The following is a 15546-nucleotide window of genomic DNA, read 5'->3' on the forward strand; positions in this document are numbered from 1 at the left end:
ATATTTTTATAATATACTTATTTGGTGTTACAACTGATGTTACCCTTTTTTTATAAAGTTTAGCAATTTATGATAGTTTGACTTTAGATAATTCTAAGGACTTATTTATTTTAGGGCGGAGGTAGAATGTTAATATACTTTCTATAAATTTGGCTGGGATTAGATAAGTGTGACTTTAGAAAAATTAAAGTGAACTTATAATTTAAATCGAAGGGGTTACTTTGTTTTTTGATTGGCAGAGCCATAAATATTCTTAAGCTCACTTATTTATTGCCAATTTGGTTCAGTGGGATAATGATCCGTGAACTAGTGAACCACGAAAATATTTACAAACTCTAAGAGTGGATCAGCCCAGACAACGGCATGAGCTGCCTTCCAACTTAAAACTAACACGAGCAAGTTCTTTATCAATGCACACATATTATAAGATTGAGTGAAATCGACATCAACTGACTAAAATAGGTCTTAGTGTGATTAGTGTTGAGTTTCTCCTTTTTTCGATTGTCTATGGGTATTTATAATAGAGTTTCTTCTGCTCTTGATTCCGTGTGGCATCCAAAATATAATTCTATGAGAAAAGAGATTTAATTGCCAAAAGAAATGGTGAATCTAAAATAATTAGAGGGGATGCATTTTGTTTTGTGGGTGTATAAACTTATGTCAAGGATTCATATATGGTGTGGTCAAAATCACTATTTTTTTTTTTACATTTTTAGGGGTGCATTTACACCCCCTAAACACTACATATCTTTAGCCTCGCACCTATAGCCAAATAAAGAGTGATTCTATGAGTAGAGTGGATGAAAAGAAGCTACTTTTCTAGCTCTCAGCTTCCAAGGTTATTTCAGAAATCACAAATTTTGTTTGATTTAGCTTTTTCTAGATTCAGTCCAAATTCTGTTGTGGGCGGTGCTTTGTCAGCGACGAAGTGGATCGAGAAGTGATTCTCTATGATTATTTAATTGAAGCGATTCTCTATGATAAAATTTTATGGAGAAAATGGTTTTGTGAAGCAAGGAAGCTGATTTTTTTTCTCAGCCCCTTAATTTTTTTAGAGAGACTTGTGTAACTTATACCACTATATTAAGAAGATAAAAGAAAGGACTATACCTATCGTTCTCATATCCATATCTCTTATAAAGATAAACTTCACTGGCCTAATTCTCTCGCACCTCCTTGAGCCACGTCATTATCCATTTCTCCTGTTGCCGCATACAAGTGCCCACTTATAAATGATTTCAGTAGTGAATGCAGTTACGTGCACATGACCATGCATGCATATATATACTGCTAGCATTATTCTCACGTGACTTCCTCTCTTCCTTCTCGAAAACTGACTACTATATTAATCAAGCTATATATAGATGACTCGATAGACTACAGAGGACATATTTATATTCCTCCTTTATACCCGCAGCAACGCGCATGAAATCCTCCTAGTTACATCAAAAATAGACACACAAACTTGGTGTGTGGAATGAGGAGATCTTTCTTAGTGAAAAAAAACTCAGATGTCACCAAAGGTGACTAGAAGAGCCGAGTGATGATAATAAGCCTTAGTGGCTTACAACAATTATCTTGGTTGGTGAGGGATTTGTGGCAAACTCAACAGTATGACCGAGAGCGTACTTGGTAGAGCTCTAAAATGGAATAGAGATTAGATTTTGATAATTGACGCCACGGGGTACATCATCTCATCTAGAAGATTTAAACCTCCTTACTTGAGTTCTTTACTTCTCTCATTTACATTATCTGCATGTGCTTGTATCATGTGCCTTCATCGTTCCTATATTAGAATAGACTAGCAAAACATGTTCGTGGTTGCAATGGGAGAAAAAACTATCACATGTTTTCATAAGCCTGTGCATTGGAACGCAAGAAAAAAATTATCAAAAGTTTAACCTATTTGCTTGAGCTCGCTGCACTGATTTATGTGGATAGCTTAGTGATTTGTATTGGCATGCATATAGCTTGAAGAAACATTTATTTTGATTAGATTGGATGGCAATTTGCTTATCGGCTACTTCATGTTATAATACTAATTTATTCATAATTAAAACTAATAATTTACTAATAAAATTATTTTATTTATTAAAGGTCAAGTTTGAAAGACATGTATACTGTATTTCTTATTTATCTTTATCTATATAAAAAACATAGTTCCCTTGTTAGAAGAGAAAAGGCAAAAAAATATTGAAAGAGCAGTATTTTTTTTTGGAAAAAAAGACACGAACATCACCTGACTGTCAAGAGTGGGCTGCACATCCGTGAGACCCTGACATAGGACTCATGCATTGCAAAGGGAGAAAAAAAACTATCACATGTTTTTATAAGCCTATGCATTGCAATGGAAGAAAATAAATTGTCAAAAATTTAACCTATTCGCTTCAGCTCACTGCATTGATATATGTGGATAGCTTAGATATTTGCATTGGTATGCATATAGCTTGAAGAAACATTTATTTTGATTAGATTGGATAACAATCTACTTAAGATTTTAGTTTACTATTTGATAATTTAGGCCATCGGCTAATTCATGTTATAGCAATAATTTATCCATAATTAAAACTAACAATTTACTTATAAAAATATTTTATTTATTAAAGATATAGAAAAGCCTGTGCAAAATACCCGCTACCGATTACCCGTACCTGATTACCCGAACCTAGATCTGAGGTATCCAATCCTAAATTTGGATAGCAATTTTGATTACCCGAGTAATTTGAGTAATATCCACGGTACCCAAACTACCTAAATTACCAAAACATTTGTCTATGTCTTTTGTATTTATCATGTGTTGTTAGTTAAATATTTCAACTTCTCAGTTTATTAGAATATAATTGTCTTTTTTTGAACAAGTTATTGTAATATATTATTTTCTACAAAATGCTATTGAAATTCTATAAAAATTGCTGCTGAAATTATATATAAATTGCTATTGAATTTTTGTGTAGTTTGTTGTTTTCTATAAATTCATGTATATCGGGAATACTCAAACCCGAATTATCGGGTAACCAAAATTGCGGTAGTATTTTTTGGACTAATATCGGGTAGCAGTTTTCATTTCCTGAATTATCTAAGCTGAAAAAAAAATCAGGTAACCCAAATGCCTAGACTTAGATATAGATATTCATATTCATATTGATAATATAGATAGAAATATTAATTTTTGCCCTTATTACACCGACCTCGTCGGCTGCAGACCTACCTTGCTTTGTGCGTGGACCAGTCACGGACTCGCGGCCCATGGTCAAGGGGTCGGCTCAAGCCTGTTTTGATTCTGAAGGCAAGGACGCATACACGACGGTGAGGAGCCAACCCAACGGCGACAAGTCGGAAAGGACATACAAAAATAGTCTAGACCAAAAATATTTACAAGAAGCCAAATAACAATATTTTATTCGAAACCGAAAGCCCCACATGTATCTCATATCCCAATTCCCAAGGCCTTGTTCAGTTCTCAAAATTTTTTAAGATTCTCCGCATATCAAGTCTTTAGAAGTATGCATAAAACATTAAATATAGACGAAAATAAAAACCAATTGTATGGCATGACGGGCTGCATGGTCACGGTACAGACGAAGAAAACAACTAGACCAAAAATTAGGCTGAAATTTTACCTCTTTAGTATTAGGTATAAACTAATTAATAATTAATAAATATATTTATTTAGTGTTAGATTGCAAAACTCTTGGTAGGTATGAATAAATAGAGAACACTAGATAAACTTCAAGTACAAATCTTGCTAATTAGTTTTGTTTATTTAACATGAAATCAAGCAAAAGCCCTATATTTAGTTTTACAGCCGAATTCACGAATTCACCCCTTCCCTCTGGAGTTGGCTACTCGCATTTTTTTTTCAGTGCCTGGTGCCCCGTTACCTCTCTTCTTCTTAGATATATGCACTTTGACCTTGTTTGTTTAAACTTTTGGTCACTTTTAAAATTTAAACTAGTTTTGGACTTTCCAAAACTAAACGGCTCCCAAAAACCAAAGGCGTTAGAGCTCACCAGCTTTAGGCTTTCAGGAGCTTTTTGGCTTTTTAAATAAATATTCAAAATACGAGATTTAAAAGCTTTTTAAAAAAAACCCAAACACACGTGTTTTATGTTTAGATATTCGTAAATGTATCTAGAAAGGTGAAAATATTTTATATTCAAAACGAATGGAGTAATATAGTTTTATGGTGTGTCTATTGACACTAATATTTATATTTATATAAATTAAATTAAAATGTAGATAATTTATGTAAGACATAATTATAAGTGCATTTTCTTTTGATGAGGCCGTGGGAGACTCGAGGGCTGTTTATTTGGTGAATTTTTTAATTTTAGTTATTATAATATTTTTGTTTGTATTTGATAATTATTATTTAATTATAAATTAATTGGATCTAAAAATTAATCTCATAAATTATAATGAACTATTTAATTAGTTTTTTTATCAATATTTAATATATATGTCGTAAAACTTGATGTTGGGAGAAACTTTTGACGAACAGCCCCTCGACACGAGCCAATTTATCGCCCTTCCGTCGCTTCGGCGGTTCAGCCCCTTTCCCCCACGCTCCGTTTCGCCGGCCGCCGCCGCCGCCGTCTCCCGCCGCGCTACCTCGCCGACGACATGCCCGAAACCGTACTCTGCTATATCTCTCTCACACTCTCCCGCCCCCCTCGCCTCACTTCTTACTGACCTGGTCTTCTATCACCTCGCAGGCGGCGGAGACCAACCTCCGTAGGCAACTGGAGCAAACCCTCGCCGCCGAACCCTCCAGCCCGCTCCACCAGTACAACCTTGTAGGTTTCGTTTTCCACTGCATTGAGCCCGTGGTCGCGCCCGCGCGTCTCCGTTGCCCCTAATTCCTGCTGGTTGGTCCTGTGCCTGCAGGGCGTCTTCCTATGGGACCGCGCCGAGGCAGAGCAGGAGGGTGACGGGGAAGAGGCGCGGAAGCTCCGCGCGGCAGCGTCGGAGCATTTTCTGGCGGCGGCCAAGCTGAACCCCAACGATGGCGTCCCCTTCAGATTCCTGGGCCACCACTACGCCCACGGCGGAGACAATCAACGAGCGGCCAAGTGCTACCAGCGTGCGGTGACCCTCAACCCTGATGATGCTGAGGCTGGGGTATGTGTGGGAATGTGTATATTCATACGCCCAATGTATTCGTCCGTTTGCTTGTGCTGGGTTCTAATGTGTTTCCCCCTTTATTTCTGGGGTATGGTGCAGGAGACGCTCTGTGACTTGCTAGATGTTGAAGGGAAGGAGAGCTTGGAGCTTGCTGTGTGCAAGGAGGCAGCTGGCAAGTCACCGCGTGCGTTCTGGGCTTTTCGGAGACTTGGCTACTTACAGGTAACTTGTATAGCAATTTTTTGAGTGGACTATCTGTTGAAGTATGAATTCCAATAGTATATGTCATTAACAGAGGTCCTGACTAGATGTATTATGTTAATGACTCTTACGGCTTCATTTTGGATTGGGTCGGAATCTACAGGTCCAAACCTGTCCAAGCCTAAACCCAATGATATTGGTTAAGGGCAACATTGGTTTGCAGTAATTAGTTAGATTTGACATGGTTATGCAGAATGATGAAAATGATTGAAATTTTACCTAATCTAGCCCCTTCAATATTTAAATCTTATAGCAATCTCATCCATTGTCATTGATGTTTCTTGTTGTTTATACAGAGGCAGTGTTCACTTCCATTCATTGTGGCATTGATATCACCACCCCACAAAACCTTTATGTTAAGTTGTTAATGTTAGGGCGTGTTTGGTTGCCCGCATCCACCCTGTCCAGGCTCCGCTGATGTGAGCTGTGCCTGATTGGTTTCATGGGCGAGGTAGCCAGCCAGGCTGAAGCGGTGCAAAGGCAGCCATCGGGCCTGGCTCTGCTCATACGCAGATTTTCTTTGTTCCTCTCTAGCCAGGCTGGGACCGTGCGAGAGGGACGGACTGCTTGCATCAGATGAGAGCAGCGTGCAGGACAAGGACCTCCATCAAGCCAACCAATCACCTTCTCTTGTAGACCTGGCTGAAAGGGCACGACAACCAATCAAGCAGCTCTGGCACCCGTCAAGCCTGGCCAGAGCAGGCCTGTCCGTGGCATGCGAGCCAGGCTCTGCCCATCCACAAACCAAACGCCCCCTTAGTGACTTTTAATAACTCAATTCTGTGGCTATCCTTTTAGATTAGCTGACAGATGAAATTAGATTGTGCAGGATAACATGACTCAGTTGGTCATTCACCATTAGTATAGCATCATTAAGTTAAAATCTGGACTGTGCTGATCTTGAAATATTTGAAAGGTTTACACGCCTGGAGCAATATCTCTTATTATAACTTCTACTTGAGAAGTTGATCACTTATTTTCTTTAAAAATTGCAAAGTTTTTTCTGTTGGAAGGACTAAGGAGATACTACTGCTAATATTTTAGGTGTGCAATTTGCTTTTGTTTGTGATAAGGCATTACAAAATTTGTATATAATGTGTATTGACATGAGTTGGTGAAAGGTTAGGTTCATCAGAGGAAATGGTCAGAGGCTATACAAAGCCTTCAGAATGCAATCCGAGGTTACCCAACATGTGCAGATTTATGGGAGGTGGGTGTTTTCCCTCTTGCCAAGGTTTCTTAGTGTAACTTATATGTGATGTGTAAATGTGTTATCAATTATTGAATTTGAACATTCCATATTTATGGCTACAGGCACTTGGTCTGGCATACCACCGTTTGGGCATGTTCACTGCAGCAGTAAAGGTTTGCAGTTTTCAGTTTTGAGCATACTTAATAACTGTTGCAGTGCGCTGTATTGAGCCTTCTCAATATGCTTAAATCAGTTTTTGCCGGCAGTCATATGGACGTGCTATTGAACTTGATAGTTCCAGGGTCTTTGCATTGATAGAAAGTGGAAACATCCAGTTAATGCTTGGTTACTTTAGAAAGGTAGGAAGTTTTCTGCTTGCTTTTTTAACTATCTATCATTCTGCTGGTATACACGATTTAATCAGCCAATGCTAATCTAACAGTGCATCCATTCAAAAATCTATTTAGCCCTTATCTCTTTCATTGTTAATACTATTTAATTTCTCTCAAATACACAACACCAGGGAGTGGAGCAGTTTCGTTCTGCTTTGGAAATGGCTCCATGTAATCATTCGGCATACTTTGGCCTTGCTTCTGCATTGCTTGCATGGGCAAGGAATTGTATAACTATTGGGGCCTTTGGTTGGGCTGCTAGCCTCTTGAAGGTATTTTGATCAGATACTAGCTTTTTAAATATCATTGAATAGGCCATAGCTGTATAGCTTCACCATATAGATTGTTTTCTCATAGGAAGCTTCAGAAGCTTCCAGAATTTGTACTTCTTTCACTGGAAACCTTTCCTGCGTCTGGAAATTGCACGGAGATGTTCAGGTATTTGATTTTTCATCATTCAAGTCTGCTTGTCATCTACTTATAATGTGAAGAGTTATAATATTATATTCTACCATATACCTTGCCGGCTTGGTGTCAGCTCACACTTGCGAGATGCTTTCCATGGGTGGATGGGAAGATCAAAAGGGGCATGGATGCACAGATGTTCAAAGATTCGGTTAAAGAGTGGAGAAATACATGTTTGTCAGCAGCGAATGGTGCAAAACTCTCATATCAACGTGCTTTGCATCTTACTCCCTGGGAAGCTAATGTTCACAATGATATGGCTATTTGTCTTGATCTAATTTGTTCCATGGATGACAGCAACATACTCAACCCCAATGTTTGGTAGGTTTCTTTGTTGCATAGGCTAAAACCATATTACTTTTCAGATGGTGTTTTGTGAGTTGTGTAAGAGTATTATATTTTTCCTTTTTGTGCAACAGGGAGCTGCCAGAGAAAATGTCACTGGGTGCCTTGATGTTGGAACCAGTTAATAAGGATTTTTGGGTTACTTTGGGTTCAATGTCAAGTTATCTGGCTTTGAAGCAGCATTCTTTTATTAGGGCACTTCATCTCGATATGTCGTTGTCTGAAGCTTGGGCATGCCTTGGAAAGGTACTGCTCTTAAGCAACAGCTGATTTATATCTGCTACTAGTAGGGGGTATCTAATAGTTTGGCCTTCAGATTTACAGACAGTCTGGTGATAAGCAATTGGCAAAACAAGCATTTGATCGAGCTCGAAGCATTGATCCTTCGTTGGCCTTGCCATGGGCTGGAATGTCGGCGGAAAATTATCACCAATCTGGGTACCTCTCACCCCTCATTTCATGGAAAAGATTCCTATGCTGTGCTCTGAAAAATTAGTTACTCAAGCTGTTTTTTTCTATTTCATGTGATTTTATAGGAGCAGTCCTGTAAATGAATCTTTTGAAAGCTGCTTGAGGGCTGTGCAGATCCTACCTGTAAGTGCAATTTTTTTAACATTAATAATGTCTTCAGTTGTCAGTATAACAATTTTCTGTTTTTTCTTCTCCAAGCTAGCCCTGATTTCATTCTATTATATGTTCTTGCATTAGCTGCCAGAGTTCCAGATTGGTCTTGGAACAATTGCTGCCCGTTCTAGTAATCTTCTTTCACCTCAGGTATATATCCAGTTCTATATTCATGGCCGAGGCTCTTTTATGTGGCAAAAGTCTATTCAACTCGATGGCATTTTTTTAGTTGGCCTTCATTGTTATATTCTAAATTATTTAACTGGTTGACACTAAGAGATACATGATGATTCGCTAAGTCATAAAGATATTTCTATTGCATAATCTGCTACCTAACACCTTGGTGCCTATGCTTAACAAATCAATTTCTTTTTACTTGATTCCATTATGTAGGTATTGATGGCTGTAAGACAGGCTGTTCAGCGAGCACCTCATTACCCAGAGTCTCACAATTTAAATGGCTTGATTTCTGAAGTGCGATTAGATTTCCAGTCTGCAATCACATTTTACTTGCAAGCGAGATTTGCTTTAGGCATGATGTACAATTCCAAGTCAGACAATAGACAAGCTTTTGCTGATGTTTCAGTGAATCTTGCCCGTGCACTATGCAAGGTAATAGTGTTAACGGTTACTTTACATCTGGTTTGATGAAGTTAAATATACTAATCAATCATGGTATTTTAGATGATACATCTGAGATTCTAATCATTGCACTAATTGCAGGCTGGTTTTGCAACTGATGCAGTGCGGGAGTGTGAAGAGCTGAGATCTCAAGGTATATTGTTTTTATTCGACTTAAGCAATGAAAGGGTTCCGTTCCCTAATTTGCCAGATAGCATTGACAGTAGACCCTTTCAAAATATTTTCCACATGCTATACAACATATAAACTAACAAGTAATCCTAAATTTTCTAGGACTGTTGAGTGTTGATGGATTGCAGATATATGCTCTGGCATTGTGGAAAACTGGACAAAGCAAGGAAGCTCTTTCTGTATCTAGAAGCTTGGCTGAAAATTTAAGTGGTATAAAGGCGGAGAGTGCAACTGCAGCTTGGGGATTCATATGCACCTTAATGTATGGAATTTCTGGGAAGGACTCTGCAGCTGCCATCATTCACAAGCTTCCTGGTCAACTCAATTATAACTCACAGTTGAAATTCATTGTCTCTGCATTGGATGCTTTGCATCCAACCAAGCGTCTCCAGCTGCCTCAGTTGAATATGCCTCCTAAGCATACAGCTTATGAAGTGATGAGTGAAGTACACTCGAATATTGCTCTTGGGAAGGCTGTAAGTATTCTGAAATACTGGTGTTCTATGTTTCTATGGAAAACTAGTTTATTTTGAGTACATGCTTGATGTACTAATATATATAAAAAAATCCTTTTAGATTGGTGCGGACTTTGACAAGCCTCTGAGGGTTGATGGTAGTTTGTCTTACCTGAAAAAAGTTCTGCACATGTATCCCGACTGCAGTTTAGTGAGGTAATTTTCTTGCTTGGAATGGTCATATCGGGTGTTCAAAAGGTTACTAAACTTGAGGCTTGAGTCAAAATATTACTCACCATTCTCTTTTCTACATGCTGCAGGAACCAACTTGGATCCCTGCTGCTGTGGAGTGGAGATTGGATGGCTTCTCATAAAGCAATAAGGGTTACCACTCTGTTGTCACATGGACACGCATCCAGTATGGGCCTAAGATCACCACATCATGTTCAAGCCTGTGCAATGGTTTCTTGCTATGCTACCTGCCCAAATTACGCAAAGTTCTCTTTCGCAACATGTGAACACCAATACCTAAGTGGACCTGATGCAATACACCACCTGCAAAGGTATATCTTCTATTTGTTGCATTGATAATGTATGCCTTTGGTAGCAGAGCTATTCATGTTCTTTTTTGCCCTCTCAAGGTGGGTTCATTGTGAACCATGGAACCAAGATGCACGCTACCTGCTTGTGCTTGCCATTTTCCAAAAAGCACGGGAAGAGAGGTACCCCAAACATATCTGTGTTATTCTGAAGAAGCTCATTATGCAAGTGCTGTCCAATATTAGCAATCCACATGAGAAAGAAGCTATGCAGTATGAGGTGTTCTTGCTACTTCTTTTGTCATCAGAGGTCTGTTTGCAATCTTTAGACTATGAAAATTGCATTGCCCAAGCTAAAGAAGCCCTAAGAACCACCCCGTCGAGCCGTGTGGATACTTTTTTTGCACACTTGCAACTGTGTCGGGCCTATGCGGTACAAGGGGATCTTTTGAACTCCAGGAATGAGTACATGAAATGCTTGAGAAACCATACAAATACTGAGATTGGCTGGGTAATGCTGAAGCAACTTGAATCTGCATGTTCATTGGAGGGCTCTTCTGATGAAATAGATATAAATCTGCGTGAATGCATTAAAAGGAATGGTAGTGACTCATCGAAATGGGCATCCCTTTTCAATCTGGCGTGTGCTCAGTGCTTTCTGTGGGATGGAAACTTCGAAAGCGCTGAAAAAGCTCTTGCTCAGGCATGCACTCAAGTAGATCCGGATAGCTGCATCTTGTTCCTTAATGGTTAGCCACTTTCTTCTCACATAGCTCATTACTCATCAAGGATTCTCTAAAACCCTTTGCTGTTTATGGTATGAGGTTGCACCGTGCACCTGGTTTTCTTCCCTCCAGTAGAATCCAGGAATAAACTTGGTTGCTTTCTTCCCTCCAGTATTATCCAGGAATAAACTTGGTTGTTTTCTTCTCTCCAGTAGAATCCAGGAATAAACTTGGTCAGATCAACAAATTTTCTGCCAGTCTTATTCATGTTGATATGTAGGCCCTGTTTGGTTCCACCAACTAAATTTTAGCTAGCTAAACTTTAGTCACTTTAGTAGCTAAAGTTCCAAACACACTGACTAAAAGGAGCTAAAATAGTTTAGTTCCATTAGTCACCCAAGAGTAGCTAAAATAATTTTAGCTAGCTAAAATTTAGCAAGGGGAACCAAACAGGCCCGTAGTACATTCCTTGCACTAGTTATTGAGTGGTACTAACTGTTAACTATGCTAATAGTGAATTAAGGAAAAAATGTGCTTAGATGGTACTACTTGATAATTTATTTTGTGGAATTAAATTGATCCAATCTTTTAAGGATGCCGTGTGAAGAACGCCACTTCTGATTTTAGACTGTTTCCATGCATGGTCTGAGAATACTAGTCTATAATAGGCCTGATTAATTACTAATTATGAAATATGAAATATTCCTGTTTTATGTAATATTGAGTTCCATGCACCAATCAGTTTAACCCAAAAGCTTAAGCTGATGGGGAGAGGTGGGCAATTCACTTATATTCCAACACTCCCCCTCACGTGGAGGCTCCTCAGACCTCAGACGTGGAGTAGGAGCGAGCATCAATTATTTTATTTAATTGCGCTAATCAGGATTCAAACTCAAGACTCTAATACCATATTGAGTTGTATGCACCAACCAATTCAACCCAAAAGCTTAAGCTGATGTGGAGAGGTGGGCAGTTCACTTATATTCCACTATGTAATTTGATTTTGTACTGAATGAAACATCACTGATAGGTGCAACCTGTATGGAGATTGCCCGGAAGTTTGTAGCTCCTCAATTTATATCCCGCGCAGCATCCAGCCTCAGAAAGGCCCAGCAGAAATCACATGCTTCATTACCTCTCGTGTCACTGCTACTGGCTCAAGCCGAGGGCAGTCTTGGCTCCAAAACCAAGTGGGAGAAAAACCTTCGCCTGGAATGGTTCTCGTGGCCCCCAGGTGCGAATTGAACCAAAGTTGGAATGGACACTGTTTGGTTTCAGTCTGAATGCCTTTTTGTTCTTTTTCCCGTTTGGTTGTGCAGAACTGAGGCCTGCGGAGGTGTACTTCCAAATGCATCTGCTGGCGAGGCAGTCGGCTGCAGCGGTTTCTCAGCAGAACCAGCTGGTGGAGACGATGCAGAGCCCCGAGTTGTGGTTGCTTCGGGCGATTCACCTGAACCCGTCCTGCCCCAGGTATTGGAAGGCTCTGCTGCAGCAAATTTATGTGTAGCCTTTTGTATCACAGTCACAGGTATCATCCAGGTGCATTCTATCGGGCGATTTATTTGGCTGAGATTGCTGGGACACCGGCTATAAGTTTGTGACTCGTCGTAAGGCTTTGCGTTTGGAACTTAGGATAGTTTGAATGTGCCCTGTGCGTTGTCCTTTTTGAAATGATATTACTGGAGCTTGTAGGATTATTTTGTCGCGATGTGTCTGTTAATTGTTGTGACCTTCAGTTTGCTGGAACCATTACACCTGTATCTCTTGCTAGCTACTCCCTCCGTCCCAAAATAGGTGTCGTTTTCGCTTTCCGAGAAATAACTTTAACTAAATATATATTAAAAAATATTAATATTTATAGTACATAATTAGTATCATTGGAAAGATCTTTAAGTCTAGTTTTTTAACAAATTTATTTAGAGATAAAAATATTGCATGTATTTTCTACAAATCGAGTTAAAATTGTGGCACACAGAAATCTAAAACGACATTCGGACGGAAGGAGTACTCGTTAATTGGTAGTGAGCCGGAGAGGGGAAGTTCCATGTGCGTATCGCCCATGCCATGCATAACTCTAATTAATTAATTAATTAAATTGCGCCCCAAAAATACTCTATTTAATGTCAATCTAGCTCCATCCTTCCATCCCAAATAAAAGTTCTTGATTTCTCTAATAATATATTAGCTTAAACGAAAGTAATTATGCATATTTTTTCACGGTGAGTATAGCAATGCTAATCTTGTGTTGCTAGTTTTCTTGGGGTAACCTAAATTTGCTTTTATGTTAGAGAGGAAGCCATATCAAATTGGAATTGAACACTTAAAAGTCTGTTCGTTTGAGCTTATTTACTGAATCTATCAGCTATTTAATAGTGTTTTTTTTACAATAAATCAGCGAATCAGTGCTTTCGTTCATAGTTTTTTAGACGCGAACAGCTTCATAGGCGCGTTTGTTTGGAGAAATTATTATATAGTTTATTTATAATTTACGAGATAAATTTATTAAGCTTAGCTAATCTATAGTTAAATAATAATTACTAAATATAAACGAAAGTGATACTGCAGTGACTAAATAAGGCCTCAAGGGGTGAATTTATGTATCGAAAAAGATGAACCTGAGCGGCGCCCAACCACAGCAAAACACGCCTATAAACACGTAGCCTGTTTGTCAGTTTTAGGCGACGGCGTGGAGCTCTGCACTGCAGCTCACACAACTCTCAACATGTGTCATCCAAAAATTTCAAGGAGGTGCCCACGTCAGGCCACTTGCAGATCAGCTCTCGCGCCCGCTGTTGCGCTGTTCTCCCAGGCCGGTAAAATAATGGAGCCCAAATCGGCACTCAGCCCACGCGGCACTCCGCGGCTTGCCCGGCCACCCCGGCGCGCCACACGTCCTCCGCTCCCGCGCCAGCCTCCTTCGTCTAAACATCACCGCTATCGCGAGCCCGAACGCCGCCGGCCGCCTCCTTCTCGCTCAACAGTCACCAGTCAGCCACCCACCGCTTCCATCTTCCAGCTTCCAGCATCCAGCCAAGCCTCAGCACCTCAGCTCCCCAGGTCATGTCAGGCGGCGTCGGCCCGACGGCGGGTGGCGGCATCACGCTGCCGTCCATGGGCGCGCCGCCGCCGCCGCTGCACCCGACGCCCACCTCGCCCACGGCGCGGCCGCACCACCACTACTACCTCTTCTCCATCAAGCAGCTCAACACGCTGGGCGCGGCGGCCGTGCTGGCCTTCTCCACCACGGTCCCGCTGTCGGATGTCGCCTTCGCGGTGCTGCTCCTCCCCTACCTCCTCCTCCTCGCCCGGCTCGCCTTCCCGCAGCGCCCGGGCAAGCCCAACCCGGCCGCGCCCGTCTTCCCGGGCGCCGGCGGGCGGCTCACCCTCGCCGTGCACACCGCGGTGGGCTTCGTCGTCGGCGCCGCGCTCCCGGCGCTCTACATCCTCGACGGCCTCCGGGCCGGGGACACGGCCGGCGTCGCCGCCGCGGCCCCGCACGCGTTCCTCCTCTCCGCGCAGGTGTTCACCGAGGGCATCGCCGCCGCGTGGCCCGGCACGTTCTCGCTCCCCGTCAGGGCCGCCGTGCCCGTGATGTACAGCGCGCGCAGGATGTTCGCGGCGTCCGAGTGGCTGCGCGAGGAGCTGCAGGAGCGCGACGACCTCGGGCGTGGCCCGCCCGTGCCGCAGCGGCGGGTGGTGGCCGGCAGGGCGCTCGCGGCCGCCAACCTGGCGTTCTGGGGGTTCAACCTCTTCGCGTTCCTGCTGCCCTTCTACCTGCCCAGGGCGCTCAGGAGATACTACCTCGGCAGCGACCATGAGGATGACGGCGGCGCACACGCACACTTGAAGCAGCAGCAGCAACCGCAGGATGAAGGGAAGAAGGATTCGTAGATCAGGTTAGACTACATGTGTGATTAGTAGCGGAACAAGCTGTACTACCTGTCTCTGTCTCTGTCTCTCTGCCATCATTATGTATGCCAGTAGTTATCTTGTTTGATGCATGCCAAACTTTTTTTTGCTCCATGTTATTACCAGACGAGCAACGCTTACAAACTGCTAATACTATCTTCTACTACTATCAACAATTTTATTCAATGAAACTATCTATAATTTGTTTTTTAAATCTCTTCTCTACCTAATACTAATCTCTACCTTATTATATTTAGCAAAATTTTAGCCACTTTTTTTATCTCGATCTTTTTTTGTCTGGCTACTTATAATCACTCACACACGTACATCGGCAAAGTCCGGTAGGGAGACCGGGGCCTTCGGCACAAAGGAAGTGGCTAATGCACGGCCGGCCATATTATAGTCTTCCCGCACGACCTTGCCATTTTTGGTTAAGTGTAATTATTAGATTTCTTTTTTTTTGTAAGATCTTGCCATTTTTGGTAAAGTGTAATTATTAGATTTCTTTTTTTTGTAAGATGCTAATTAACACTGGATTGTTAGCATGCACGATGGGAAAAAATTCCCGCCCTTGCAGTTTGTGTGGCCCAAGCCCACATATGGACTGCCCACATATGACTACGGTTTTGGAAAAAAAATGCAAATTAACCCTCAAATATATGCTTTAATTTTATTGTATGTATATGTTCACGAAAAGGACAA

The 15546-nt window shown here is 41.3% G+C and overlaps 1 protein-coding gene across 1 annotated transcript; it reads left to right on the forward strand.

Annotated features, from left to right (window-relative positions):
• Positions 4501 to 15030, forward strand: LOC8062834 (tetratricopeptide repeat protein SKI3). The gene is made up of 23 exons (XM_002464940.2): positions 4501 to 4635; positions 4716 to 4796; positions 4888 to 5121; positions 5224 to 5346; positions 6512 to 6595; positions 6700 to 6750; positions 6844 to 6936; positions 7101 to 7241; positions 7327 to 7407; positions 7508 to 7755; positions 7854 to 8025; positions 8096 to 8217; positions 8316 to 8373; positions 8488 to 8553; positions 8797 to 9015; positions 9127 to 9178; positions 9319 to 9692; positions 9793 to 9887; positions 9992 to 10234; positions 10313 to 10959; positions 11966 to 12169; positions 12255 to 12436; positions 14137 to 15030. Exons 1-23 carry the CDS (start codon positions 4624 to 4626, stop codon positions 14824 to 14826), a joined length of 4272 nt encoding a protein of 1423 aa, XP_002464985.2. The 5' UTR covers positions 4501 to 4623; the 3' UTR covers positions 14827 to 15030.

This window comes from Sorghum bicolor, chromosome 1 (assembly GCF_000003195.3).
Source record: "Sorghum bicolor cultivar BTx623 chromosome 1, Sorghum_bicolor_NCBIv3, whole genome shotgun sequence".
Lineage (NCBI taxonomy): Eukaryota > Viridiplantae > Streptophyta > Magnoliopsida > Poales > Poaceae > Sorghum > Sorghum bicolor.